The following is an 11,553-nucleotide window of genomic DNA, read 5'->3' on the forward strand; positions in this document are numbered from 1 at the left end:
GATTCCAATCAGGTTCAGATTTGTCTCAGGAGTTGTTTGTGAATGTTTGGCAGGAAGAGGTTTAACTGAGGAAAACCAAACCCCAGCATCTCAGGTTTGCCCAGTACTGTATCTCTTCTCCTTACAGGCTGAAATTCCTCAGTTTCAGAGATTCCAGGAAGTTATTTTGTTTCTACTTCATTTGTCTTTTGTATCTCTTGGCTGATTAAAGAATTCTCCAACATACCCTTTTCAAGGCCAGTGGTTCTCAGAAACCAAAGATACAACAGGCAGATCCAGCAGATGAGATGTCTGGACAGTCCCAGTTCCCACAGAGCAACTCTCTTCAGGGTGCACAGCTGGGACTGTGGGCAGCTCCCACTGCTTTGGGCATTGGTGTCAGGTTTGATTTTTGATCTGAAATGTTACCAGCAAAAGAAACATTTTGGTGTTGACAAAACCAGAATGCCACAAATTCAAATTATCCAGCTATGCCATGGGAAATGGCTGTGATCCCTTTCTTCTGGCTTTAATAAACTCATCTTCACCAGAGCCCAGTGTCTCTATGTTGGGTTGGGTTTTTTTCTTCTTTTTTTTTCCCTTTTTTTTTGTTTTGTTTTTTTTGGGGAGAGGTAGAGTCCTGTTCCAGCAGGAGAACAGGCAGCTGTTCTTTAGCTGTTTAACTCCCCTGGATCCTGGAATCGGGAGGATTCTTTTTTTAGCTCCTCTCTGGTGTTTAAGGACAGAAACCTTCACCCTTGCAGCTTAACATTGGTCCAGTGATGTTAATTAACAAGGAGAAGGGGGGGTGGGGGGGATAGTTAGATATGGGGAGCCCCCGGAGCCTTGGGACGCCCCTGTCAGTGCAGGGGGTTGGTGATGGCTGCCGGCAGGAGTGGCTGTTATTTACATTGCCCTTGTTTACCCGCCCCCCCCAGCAGCCCCAGCACGCTGGGCAAAACCTGTTTGGTGGGCTTGCCACTCCGTGTGCCTTGGAATTAGCAAGGACTGGTGCAGGTCTCCGTGCAGCCCCTGGTGTGGATGCTGGGAGCTCGGCAGCACATGGCTGAGCTTGGAGGGACCTCTGGAGGTGTCTGCTGCAAGCCCCTGTGCAGAGGCAGAGCAGGGACTGGCTCTTTGGCATGCTGAGACGGAGCATCAGTGCCGTGGGGTGCAATGCAGGGCTGCCCTGGGGACCCTGCAGCTCCTTGCCACAAGCAGACACTGGAGCACAGGGCAAAACAAAATCCCTGGAGATGGAGGAGTAACAGCAGGAGCAGCCAGCAATGCCTCCCCTTGCACAGGACAACCTCCCTGGTGCATGGGACGAAGCCCCAGCATAACACCCTGGCCCCCACAGTCCCCCTGTCTATTCCCACTCAGGGTCTCCTCCAGGGTTTCAGCTGCCAACAAGGTCGTTTGTCCCAGTATGGCTGTGAGGATGGCAGCTCCTCTCCCAGCCTTGCTGGACAAAAGTGGAAGTGTGTGTGCTGCATGGCAGTGGATTTCCAAGATAATCTGCTTGCACCCTGGTGGAGCTGGTCCTGCCTCCCAGCCGGTACTCCCAACTCACTGTCACTGGCTCCTTGCTGGGTCAGCCATGCCCCAGGTATGTGTGATTTCTCCTGCCCTTTGTGTCCATGGAGCTGCCACACCAGTGTTTGTGAGGGGCTTGTCCCAACCTTCAACCAGGGAAGGTGCCAGGGTGGTTCCTCCTGCAGCATAGCCAAGAAGAACTGTGGAGGGCACAGGGCAGAACCATAAAACACAAACAATGGTCAGGAAAAAAGCAAAGCTGGGTTCCAGTCTGTCTGAGGGCATTTAATTGGGGCCATTTTCTCTGAAACTCTGAAACTGGAGTTTGGAACCTTTCTTGGGGGAGAACAGTGATCAGAAGCCTGTGACACCCAGGTGGCCCTGGGCACAGGGGTTGAGAGAACTGGATGGTGCATCCTCCACCCAGTTGTGCAGGCAGCAGGCACGTGGCTGCTGCAGCAGCACAGAGCAGGGGCTCAGCTTTTCATCTGCCAGTGAGTCACTTGGCAGAGGAGGAAACCTCTGACAGCACCGAGGATGTGGAGGTGGCTGCTGTGCCCCTGCCTGGTGCTGAAGGTTCTCCAATGACTGTGGCATAGAGGGCACAGCCAGCTCCCTTCCCACAGTGCCACTGCACACCCAGCACTGCAGCTGCACCTTCCTCAGGGTGAGACCATCCAGCTGCAGTGGTGCCCAGTGCTGGCAGTGCATGGTGCAGGGCAGGATCACCTGCATTCTCCCCCGTGTGGCCTCCCCAGAGGTGCCTGCCCTGCCTGCCTTCTGGGGCCCAGTGTGCCCAAATTGCCCAAATTCCCGGACCCTGCACTCAGCTGGCTGCCACAGCCTCCAGACCCCACAGAGGAGGGGATCAGGGACCAGAAAAGCTTCATGTGCTAGTGGTGAACACAGTGCTCTGGGAATGGAGAGGTGGCAGGGAGCAGGAGTGGGACACTGTGTGCTACTGCCAAGACACAGGTGCTGTCATGGGGACCTGAGGTGCCACATGTACCTGCTGGCCTGGCGAGAGAGGAGCGATGGTGATGACAGGACTTTGCCAAGGCTTTGGTGGCTCAGGCACTGCTGAGGTGCAGGCAGGGAGGAGCAGGGGTGCAGGCAGGGAGCTGGAGTGCAGGTGTCACCCTGCAGGATGGAGTCCTGAGCTGATGGGACTTTTTGACGCTGTGGCCGTACCACTGCCAGCTCAAGCCCGGGCAGGGTGGGCAGTTTTCCAGCTGGACAATTAAGCAGATTAACCAATTACCTGAACCTTGGCAGGGCCCCACATCCCAGTGGCTGCCAGGGTGCTGCATATCCTTGCTGTGCTTTTGAGATACAAGTGTGGGGCAGGTGTGGGGCAGGGCCCCCTCAGACCTTCCTCAGGACCCTGCTAGTGGGTCCGACTGCCCTCTCCCTCCACCTACCCCCGGCGGCCGCGGGACCAGCCTCGGCCGAGCAGCCCTGCCTGCCCCGCGGGCAGCATCCCGTGTCCGCCGCCCTGCCGCGTCCTGACCCCCGGAACCTGCCCCGGTGCCCCCCCCCGGAATCCACGTCCCGGAGGAGCTGCGCCACGGAGAACCCGTCCCCGGGAGCCCACCCGAACCTGCCCCGAGCTGAGCTGAGCCCCACGGACCCGCTCTCCCCCGTGGCCGGCCCTGCGGATCCCGTCCCGGCGGCGGCCCCGGCCGTGCCCCGCGCCCCCCCTCCCGGTGCGGGCGGGCTCCCGTGCGGGTGCCCGCGGCTCGGGGCGGCGCGTGACCGGCTGCCGCTGCCGCCGCCGCCCGCTCCGCCGCAGAGCCCGGCCCGCCCGCACCGGCACCGGCACCGGCAGGTCAGCGCGGGGGGCTGCGGCTCCCGGGGCACCAGTTCTGGGGCCGCCAGTGCTGCGGCGGGCGGCGGGAGGGGGCTGGCGGCACCGCGGCCCGCGCACCGCGCACCGGGCACGGAGCGGAGGAGCCGGCCCGGCGCGCTGCGGGTGGGGTCGGCGGGATGCGGCGGCCGCACCGGCCCCGCTGTGGTCCCGCACCGGCCGCGGCCCGACTCCGCTGCGCAGCCCCGCCGGTAATCCGCACCGCGCCGCGGGGCCGCCGCCGCAGCACCCTGGCGATCCCGGCCCCGTTCCCGGCCCGGCGGGTCTGAGCCGTGTGCGGCGGCAGCGAGGGGCTCCGGGCCGAGCATCCCCGCCGGGATGCGGCCGGGACGCGCCAAGGTGAACGGTGCGCGGCGGAGCGGGGCCGCCGCCGGCGGGGACAGCGGGCGAGGACACTGGGGATGGAGAACCGGGGAGGGGACACCGAGAGGGACGCCAGGACTCAGCACCGGGGAGGGCACATTAAGGATGGAAAGGGACACCGGGGTCGGGGCCACTAAGCACCAAGGACCACCCACACCGGAGACACCGGGATGGGGAACACCAGGGGACACTGGGAAAGGGAAGACTGGGAATGGGGTCACTTGGGACGGGGACAGCTGGGAACAGAGCCCAGGGTTAGCCGGGAAGGGACAGCCAAGACACTGTCTCTCTCCCTGGGCAGTGGTGGCCAAGGGCACAGCAGCATCACGGCCACTGCACGAGTTAACCCGGGCATCTGCCGCGGATCCTGGCTCACCACATCCCCATTCCCACAGGGTCGACTCGGTACTCACCATGGCTGCAGCACAGCTCGTCACCTGGGGGATGCTCCTGGCCACCGGGGTCCCCGCCAAAGCCCAGGGGGTGCTGCTGGCAGGGCTGTCCTTCGGTGGGGACCCCTTGCACAGGGGACAGCAGTGGCCAGGCCCATCCCCTGCCTGGGAGGCATCGGGGGAGCCCAGCGGTGCTGGGGCCCCAAGGAGTGAGCGCTGGGGGGTCAAGCACCCCGTGCACTGGTCCCCACATCTGCAGGCAGGGGATGGCACCAGGGCACCCCTGGAGATGGAAACCACTATGACAGGTGCTGATAGCAAGATCTGGAGGGACGGCAGCACAGTCCCGGCTGTGACAGAGGAGCCGCTTGTTGCCTGGCGAGGGCACGAAGCTGAAGTCCAGGACAGGCCCCTGCCCCACGGCTCTGCACTGGGTACGCCGGGCCCTGAGGTGCCCACGGACAGAGGGGCAGACTCTTCAGGGCCACCCTGGGCCGGGCAGGGCCTCTCCCTGTCCAGGGACAGTGTCTCCAAGACAGCCAGCACCCCCAGCCCTCAGCCAGCCGCACCCACCACTGCCCTGGACCCCACGCTGGCGGCAGGGATGAGGACAGCAGATGCCCACGCAGGGGGACACACAGCGGTCCCGGGCCTCTCTCAGGATGCCAAACTCACTTCAGCCAGCAGCCAGTCGGTCCCACCGGGCACAGCCCCTGTCTCTGATCCTGGAGGAACGGGGCCAGCCTGGGGTCCCCATGCCAGCCCTGGCTCTGTGCAGCTGGTGGGCAGCTGGGGGGACACGGGAGGGCCCCCCAGCCCCTCCCCGGCTCTGCCCAGCTCTGCCCCACGGCTGCGCCACACTGCCCCGTCCTGGGGGCTGGCTGAGCCCTGGACTCGGGCGCTCCCGTCCCTCCAGCGCAGCACCCGGAGGGCCCCGCTCAGCCACGCCACCACCAGCCCTGGCGATGCAGGCCCCCGGACGGACCCTGGGACTACGGGGCAGCGGGGACCTCAGCCCGCCCCAGGGTCTGTCCCCAGCACCGGCCCTGCGCCACCCCCCGCCTCCAGCACGGCCACCCCCGGTACCCCGAGCAGAGGTAGGAGCCAGCGCGGTGCGGGGGGACCCCTTGGCTTGGGAGGGACCAAGCCCCGCAGGTGTCAGCGCCCTGCTCTGCTCTCTCTCGCAGGGCTGCTGCCCGAGGAGGACGTCGGCTCCCCGCAGCAGGTCCGGGGCGCCGTGGGCCCTGTGAGCGTCCCAAATGCCACCCAAACGACCCCACAGCCAACGGCACATCCCACCACAGGGACGCTCGGGATAAGGCACCCAGGTGATACAGGGCTGCGTCCAAGCCCATCCGTTCTGCAGACGCTGTAGGAGCCCATCCCTGGGGCGTCGGGGCTGGCGGGGGGATGGCAGCTATCTTGGGCTGCCCAGCCGGGACACAGTGACACCTTCAATCAGGATTGCCACCTGACAGCGGCCCTAATCTACTCCTGCCCGCAGGGATTAGCGCTAAATGCTCGGTGGGTGGGGGCTTCCCCAAGGGGGTGGGGGACGTGACCGGGGTTGTGCCACCCCTTGCACTGCGCGTCCTAAGAGAAAAGGGAGGCACCGGTGCGCAAAGCCCCAGCCAGCACAGGGCATCCCCCGCTGCAGTGTCGGGGTGCCACACTTGATGCAGCCCAGTGCGGGGTGCAGGTGTGGCCCGAGTGGCACCAAGCCCCCCACTTCCCCGACTGTTCTCCTCCTTCCTACCTGCAGACACGCCGGGGACGCAGCCCGCAGCCTCCAGCACTGCGGCCCCCTCGGCCACGTGGCGACGGGCAGGGACGACGCCTCAGCCGGTGCCCCGGGATCCATCATCGCCGCAGCCACAGCCCACGGTCCGTGTCCCGCCGGCGCTGGGAGCCAACGCGAGCGGGCTGCGCTGGGCCGAGCTGCAGCGCCAGCTGGGCTTCTCCTGGGAGGCCCACGTCTATGGACTGGCTGCCGTGTTCCTGCTGCTGGCGCTGGGCTGCCTGGCCGGGCTGGCGGGGACAGCCATCCTGCGGCCCCCACACCTCCTCCACGTTGTGGGGGCCCACGGGCTGCTGCTAGCCGCCTGCCTGCTGCGGGCCACCTTCCTGCTGCTGGATCCCTACGGGGCACGGGGCCGCCTGCCCACTGCGGCGCTGCTGCTGCTCAACACGGCCCCTTTCCCCCTGCTGCTCGCCGCCTTTGCCCTCCTGCTCCAGCGGCTGCAGCGCCTGGCCCAGCTTCAGCTGCTGCCGTCCCGGCTGCGGGGGCTGCCGGCGCTGGGGGCTGCTGCTGCCCTGCAGGGTGCGGTGATGGGCGCCGCCGACCTGCTGCCGCCTCGGCTGGGGCTCACGGCCGCGCTGGGGCTGCAGGCGCTGGGCTGCGGGGCAGGGGCTCTGCTGCTGCTGGGGGGGCTCTGGGGGTGCTGGCGGGCGCTGCGGGCGCCCTGCGAGGGGCCGGGGCCGCAGCCGGGGGCGCGGGCGCTGCTGGCGGCGGCGGTGGCGGGGCTGCCGGTCTGCGGGCTGCAGCTCTTCAGCGCTGTGTGGCTGCGAGCAGTGCTGGGGCCCCAGGGGCGCTTCTCCCGGCCCAGCTGGGCGGCACAGCTCTGGCTGCGGATCGGCGAGCTGGGCACGGCCCTGGCGTTGCTGGCGGCCGCCGCCGAGCCCGTGTGCTGCCGGTGCCGCCGCCGGAGCCCCGCCGGCCACTCCTGCTGGGCCAAGGCACTGCGGTACTTCTGCGCCGGCCGCAAAGCTGAGGCACCCGAATACCCCAACAACTGCTACGACTGGGCCGGCGGCGGCACCGGCGGCAGCGGCGCGGAGCGGACACCAGCCAACGACATCTCCAAGAACCTCATCCGCAACCCGGCGGAGCAGCTGCCGCTGCGGGCTCTGAAGGACAGCAACGAGGTCTGGGCAGCCGGCACCGGGATGCCGGGGCTCAGCCCCAAGTGCCCCAACATGCTGGCCGCCCGCTCCTGCGCCGCCTTCGAGCAGGGCTCCTCGCCCTCCCTGGGGGAGCTCATCTTCCGCCCGCCGTCCCCCATCGACCTGCGCCGCAGCATCGACCAGGCGCTCTGCCGCCGCCACCTCCTGCACGACGGCCTCTTCGGCCGGGCCCGCCGTGGCTCCGGCTCCTCGCTGCACGGCTCCCCTGCCCCCGACAAGACCCCCAGCCTGGGGCGTATGGTGCGCTGCAGCTCGCTCACGGAGCTGCCCGGCCCCCGCCAGCCCCACGGCACCATCACTGTCACCGTCACCGCCTCGGCCAGCTCGCTGGAGAGCAGCTCGCTGAAGATCAGCTGGAACCCCTGGCGCCACGGGCTGTCCTCGCCCGACAGCCTGCCCCTGGACGAGGCGCCCAGCCGGGCCCCGCTCCTGGTGCCCGCCGGAGCCCCCGGCTGCGAGCGGGAGGGTCCCCGCGCCTTCCCAGCCCTCGGCAAGGCGCTGGACTCCCGCAGCCTCTCCAGCGACACCATTGAGCTCTGAGCCCGGGACAGGCAGAGACTGGGGGCGCAGAAGGACGATGAGGGTGAGGACACTGTGAGGGTGCAGGGGTCTGATCCTGCGCCCCTGTAGGGCCGGGCAGGGGCAGTTCCATTTGTGCCAAACGAGAGAAATAAAGAGTTTATGCTGGGAGGAGACGGTCCTGTTGGCATGTGAAAGCGGTGGTGGGCAGCAGCACCCCCAATCCCCACCAATTCCTAGCCTGAGAGCCAAGCTGGGTGTGCAGAGCTTTATTTCCTGAGATATGGACACACGGACAGATGGGCACACCCCGACGGACAAACCACGGACAAATGCAACGGCCACACTCATGCATCCAGCAGGGCCCCCTCACCAGCACAGCACCCTGCCAGCGGCGAGGGGCCCCCGGCCCCCAGCCTGGGAGGGGAGATGGGCTCTGCCCAGGGATGGGGGGCAGCTCTCCCAGCCACACAGCTCAGGGCATGGGGGGACCCAGCCCCCCACTCTCCCACAGGGAATGGCCTCATGGGAGGGGAGTCCTACAGGGCCAGGAGTCCCAGCCTGGGGGCAGACAGCAGGTTCCCTCCCTCACCTGCCCCTCCACCCCCTCACCTGTCACAATGCCCGGCCTCTCCTCCAGAGCACGAGGAGCTGGGGGCAGCATGCTGTGCCCCCCACACGATGCTGCACTGCCTGGCATCACCCCTCCATCCAGAGGGGGCTGTGTGGGAGCCCCCAGGATCAGGTACTCCTGGCTCATTCTGCAGGGACAGGGAAAACAAGACCCTATGCTAAGGGGGGGCTGGGGGACGCATGCAGGGCACAGCATCATCTACAGGATGCAGCCTTGGCAGCCAGCCCTGCTTGGGGGAGGCCCTGCACCCCAAGCTGAGTCTGCCCCTCTGCTTGTGCCCAGCAGCTCCAGAGCTATCTGCCCTTCATGAAGCCATCGAGGACACGGTCACTGCGGTCAGAGAGCCAGTAGCCAGCCATGGCAGCCACGGCGCCAATGAAGATGGCGGTGAAGACCATGTCACCCTTGGCAGCCAGCGTGGCGAGGGCACAGATCATCACACCAAAGAACATCTGCTGCAGCACCACCACCTCGTCATCAGTCACGTCATCAAAGAAGCCCTTCTCTGGGGCATCTGCATGGACAACACTCGTGGGAGGGCACAGCTGACCAGCAAGAGTCCCCCCCCATGTCCCACACCCCCTGCCCAATGTCCCCCTGCACTGCATTAGGCCATACCAGGGGGCTTGTCCTCCACGCACTGCCCATCTCGGCGGACATGGCCTTGGGCACAGACGCACCGGTAGCTGCCCTCTGTGTTCTCACACACCTCCTGCACCCCTGTGCACACTGGCTCCTCGGCACTGGCACACTCATCCACATCTGGGGGGAGAGCCAGGGGTCAGGCAGGGCTTGGGCAGTGAAGAGGGGGCAGTATGGCCCCCCAGTCCATGGGAGGCACTCACCCAGACACTTGGCTCCGTCCCGCCAGTAGCCCTTGTTGCATTTCTTACAGCGAGCCGGCCCGGCGCCCATGCAGCCGATGCAAGCCGTGGAGCAGTCTGCCTCAGAGAATGGAGCCAGGGTTGCTGCCAGAGCTCCTTCCCAGCCCAGCCAGGGTCGGTGCCAAGCAGGGAAGAGCCACCTGCACAAAAACCCCCCTTCCCTCTGACCTCGGCACTCGTAGGAGCCCTCTGTGTTGACGCAGTACTGGTTGGCTCGGCAGTGCGCCATCTCTGTGCCACACTCATCTATATCTGCAGGAGAGATGGGGATAGCCCTGCTGAGCCTCAGCTCTGGGGACACAGCCCCCAGGGCCCTGAGCTCACCCCTGGCCTTCACTCACCGATGCAGCGGTGCTCATGCAGCACCCAGCCCCTCTTGCAGCGAAGGCAGCTGGAGTCCTCGGGACCCGTGCAGCGCCCGCACGCCTGGTAGCACTCTGTGGGCAGGGACAGACACGTGGGCACGGGCAGGGGGGAGCTGCCTGTACCCAGGCTGTTCAGCACCGGCAGAGCCCCCACCTACCAGCACACACGAGGTGGCTCTTGTTCCTTGAGGCCTCATAGTAGCCATCCCCACACTCGGCGCAGAAGGGGCCGCCGTAGCCAGGGCTGCAGACACAGAGGCCGGTGCCGCGGCGCGTGCCGTCACCATCGCAGCGCCCGTTGCCGCTGCAGGGCTGCCGGGGCCCGCCCGCACAGGCTGCACGGGAGAGACCAGCTGGCAGCTGGCACAGAGGGCAGCAGCCAGGGGAGCCCCTCTGCCCCACCAGCACCCCGCTCACCCCACAGTTACTCACAACGGCAGTCCGGGCCATAGGTACCGGGCGGGCAGCAAAGCATCAGCTTGTCCACACACAGCCACTGGAAAAAGTCAGGGTGCTGCTGCTGCCTGGGGATGGGAAGATACAGCACTCAGCCCCCTGCCATCTACCTGTGCCCCTTGCCATCCCTCTGTCCCTGTCCCCAGGCTCACTCATGGAACCACCACTGCTCCACGTGCTCCTCGCTCCGCTCCAGCAGCTGGTGACAGGCGAAGTCCGAGGGGGCACAGACACCCTCCAGCACCTCCAGCAGACGGGTCTCGCTGCAGGGACACAAGCCAGTGTGGGTTACGACTTCTGCAGCAGCTGGGCTGCCCCAGCCCCTCACTGGGGTCACGTACCTGTGCTGGTACTTGGACAGCTTCTCCTCCTCCCAGGCTGTGTTACCCCCACCGAAGCCTTCATGCTCTGTCCGCTCCAGGCCCTGGGTGCATGCGGGAGCGGCAGTGCAGGCATGGAAACCCCCCCCAATAACCTCTCCATCCGTAGGGTTCCACAGGACACATCACCTGCAGCGACCTGCCACCCTCTCCCCTCCCCAGAGCCCAGTCCTTGTGCCCCTGGGAACGCCGTAGGAGTGCCTTCACTTCACCACTGTCCCCCGCAAACCACCCCTCCATCGGGCCCTGTCACCACCCTTATCCCCCCGGTCTGTGATTCCTCTGGGCCCCCCAACATCACCCCACCCAGGACCCCCTTGACCCCGCTCACTGTCACCTCCAGGCCGTGTCCCCCACGTCTACCACCCGTGGGCCCCTCCCGTCACTGTCCCCTGGCCCCCAGCTCCCCCCCGAAGCAGCGGCTGTGTCAGCCCACACCCCTCGGTGCCGTTGCCCCCGTGTGCCCCCTCGCCGCGGCCTCCATCACTCCTGTGCCCCCCCGGCGCGCACCCTGATGAAGCTGTCGGCGAGGCCGCGGCAGGCTCGGCACGGCTCGGCGCCGTCTCGGTGTGGGTCGGGGTCGGCGCGAACGGCCAACAGGACCCCCCCGAGGAGGGCGGCCCCCAGGAGGGCCCCCCCCAGCTCGGGCCCCCCGCGCCGGGGCGAGCGCGGCAGCAGCGGCCCCATCGTGCGCCCGCCCCGCCCGCACCACGTGGGCCGCGCCCGCTGACTCAGCGCCGCCGCCCCCGCCAATGGCCGCGCGCCGCCGCCGCCCGCCCCCCGCTCCCAGCCAATCAGCGCCGCGCCCTGGGCCCGCCCACCCGCGCCTTAAAGGGGCCGCGCAAAGGCCCGGGACGGGGATGCGCGGACGGGCTGCAGTCGGTGACCCCGTACGGAGCGGGGCCGGCTGCCCGGAGCGCACCGTCCCGGGCCTCGCCTGGCCTGGGAGGGGCCCTCTAAATACCCCTCCCACCCCCAGCCAAACCAGGCGGGTTCACCTTTACCCCCTCCATTTAAGCTGATCCAGTTCCCTCCCACTGTGCCCAAATTTGCCCAGTTCCCCCTCATCTCACCCTAAACTGGTCCAGTTTGTTCTCACACTTTCCCCCAAACTGTCCCAGTTACCAATCATGCCCCAATGAGCTGGCCCACTTCCCCATCATCACCCCAAATTGGTCCAGTTCCCCATCCACCCTCCAACCAAAAAACCCTTC

At 66.5% G+C, this 11,553-nt stretch overlaps 2 protein-coding genes across 3 annotated transcripts; one reads left to right on the forward strand and one right to left on the reverse strand.

Moving 5' to 3' along the window:
* The first annotated feature begins 1,579 nt into the window (after positions 1 to 1,579).
* Positions 1,580 to 7,791, forward strand: PRRT3 (proline rich transmembrane protein 3). The gene is made up of 6 exons (XM_064724428.1): positions 1,580 to 1,588; positions 2,846 to 3,347; positions 3,394 to 3,721; positions 4,141 to 5,234; positions 5,325 to 5,465; positions 5,900 to 7,791. The coding sequence occupies exons 1-6, from the start codon at positions 1,580 to 1,582 to the stop codon at positions 7,639 to 7,641; spliced, it is 3,816 nt and encodes a 1,271-aa protein (XP_064580498.1). The 3' UTR covers positions 7,642 to 7,791.
* Positions 7,792 to 7,874: 83 nt separating this feature from the next.
* Positions 7,875 to 11,056, reverse strand: CRELD1 (cysteine rich with EGF like domains 1). 2 transcript variants are annotated; one of them, XM_064723939.1, is made up of 10 exons: positions 10,850 to 11,056; positions 10,301 to 10,383; positions 10,112 to 10,222; positions 9,936 to 10,027; positions 9,662 to 9,838; positions 9,480 to 9,575; positions 9,307 to 9,390; positions 9,100 to 9,195; positions 8,873 to 9,016; positions 7,875 to 8,381 (listed from the first exon to the last, which is right to left on the reverse strand). In XM_064723939.1, the coding sequence occupies exons 1-10, from the start codon at positions 11,024 to 11,026 to the stop codon at positions 8,377 to 8,379; spliced, it is 1,065 nt and encodes a 354-aa protein (XP_064580009.1). In that variant the 5' UTR covers positions 11,027 to 11,056; the 3' UTR covers positions 7,875 to 8,376. The 2 variants fall into 2 exon arrangements, with proteins under 2 accessions (XP_064580009.1, XP_064580008.1); XM_064723938.1 differs by having other exon boundaries at positions 7,875 to 8,768.
* Between the last annotated feature and the right edge of the window lie 497 nt (positions 11,057 to 11,553).

This window comes from Zonotrichia leucophrys, chromosome 12 (genome assembly GCF_028769735.1).
Source record: "Zonotrichia leucophrys gambelii isolate GWCS_2022_RI chromosome 12, RI_Zleu_2.0, whole genome shotgun sequence".
NCBI classification, from domain to species: domain Eukaryota; kingdom Metazoa; phylum Chordata; class Aves; order Passeriformes; family Passerellidae; genus Zonotrichia; species Zonotrichia leucophrys.

Excerpts from the sequence above, each read along its gene's own strand:
- PRRT3 (XM_064724428.1), top strand. Across the intron at positions 3,348-3,393 it reads GCACCGGCACCGGCAGGTCA|TGCTGCGGCGGGCGGCGGGA; the intron begins GCGCGGGGGGCT and ends TGGGGCCGCCAG. Across the intron at positions 5,466-5,899 it reads GCTCGGGATAAGGCACCCAG|ACACGCCGGGGACGCAGCCC; the intron begins GTGATACAGGGC and ends TCCTACCTGCAG.
- CRELD1 (XM_064723938.1), bottom strand. The coding sequence starts at position 11,026 with ATGGGGCCGCTGCTGCCGCGCTCGCCCCGGCGCGGGGGGCCCGAGCTG. Across the intron at positions 10,028-10,111 it reads GAGCAGTGGTGGTTCCATGA|GCAGCAGCAGCACCCTGACT; the intron begins GTGAGCCTGGGG and ends TCCCATCCCCAG. Across the intron at positions 9,196-9,306 it reads GGGCTCCTACGAGTGCCGAG|ACTGCTCCACGGCTTGCATC; the intron begins GTCAGAGGGAAG and ends TCTCTGAGGCAG.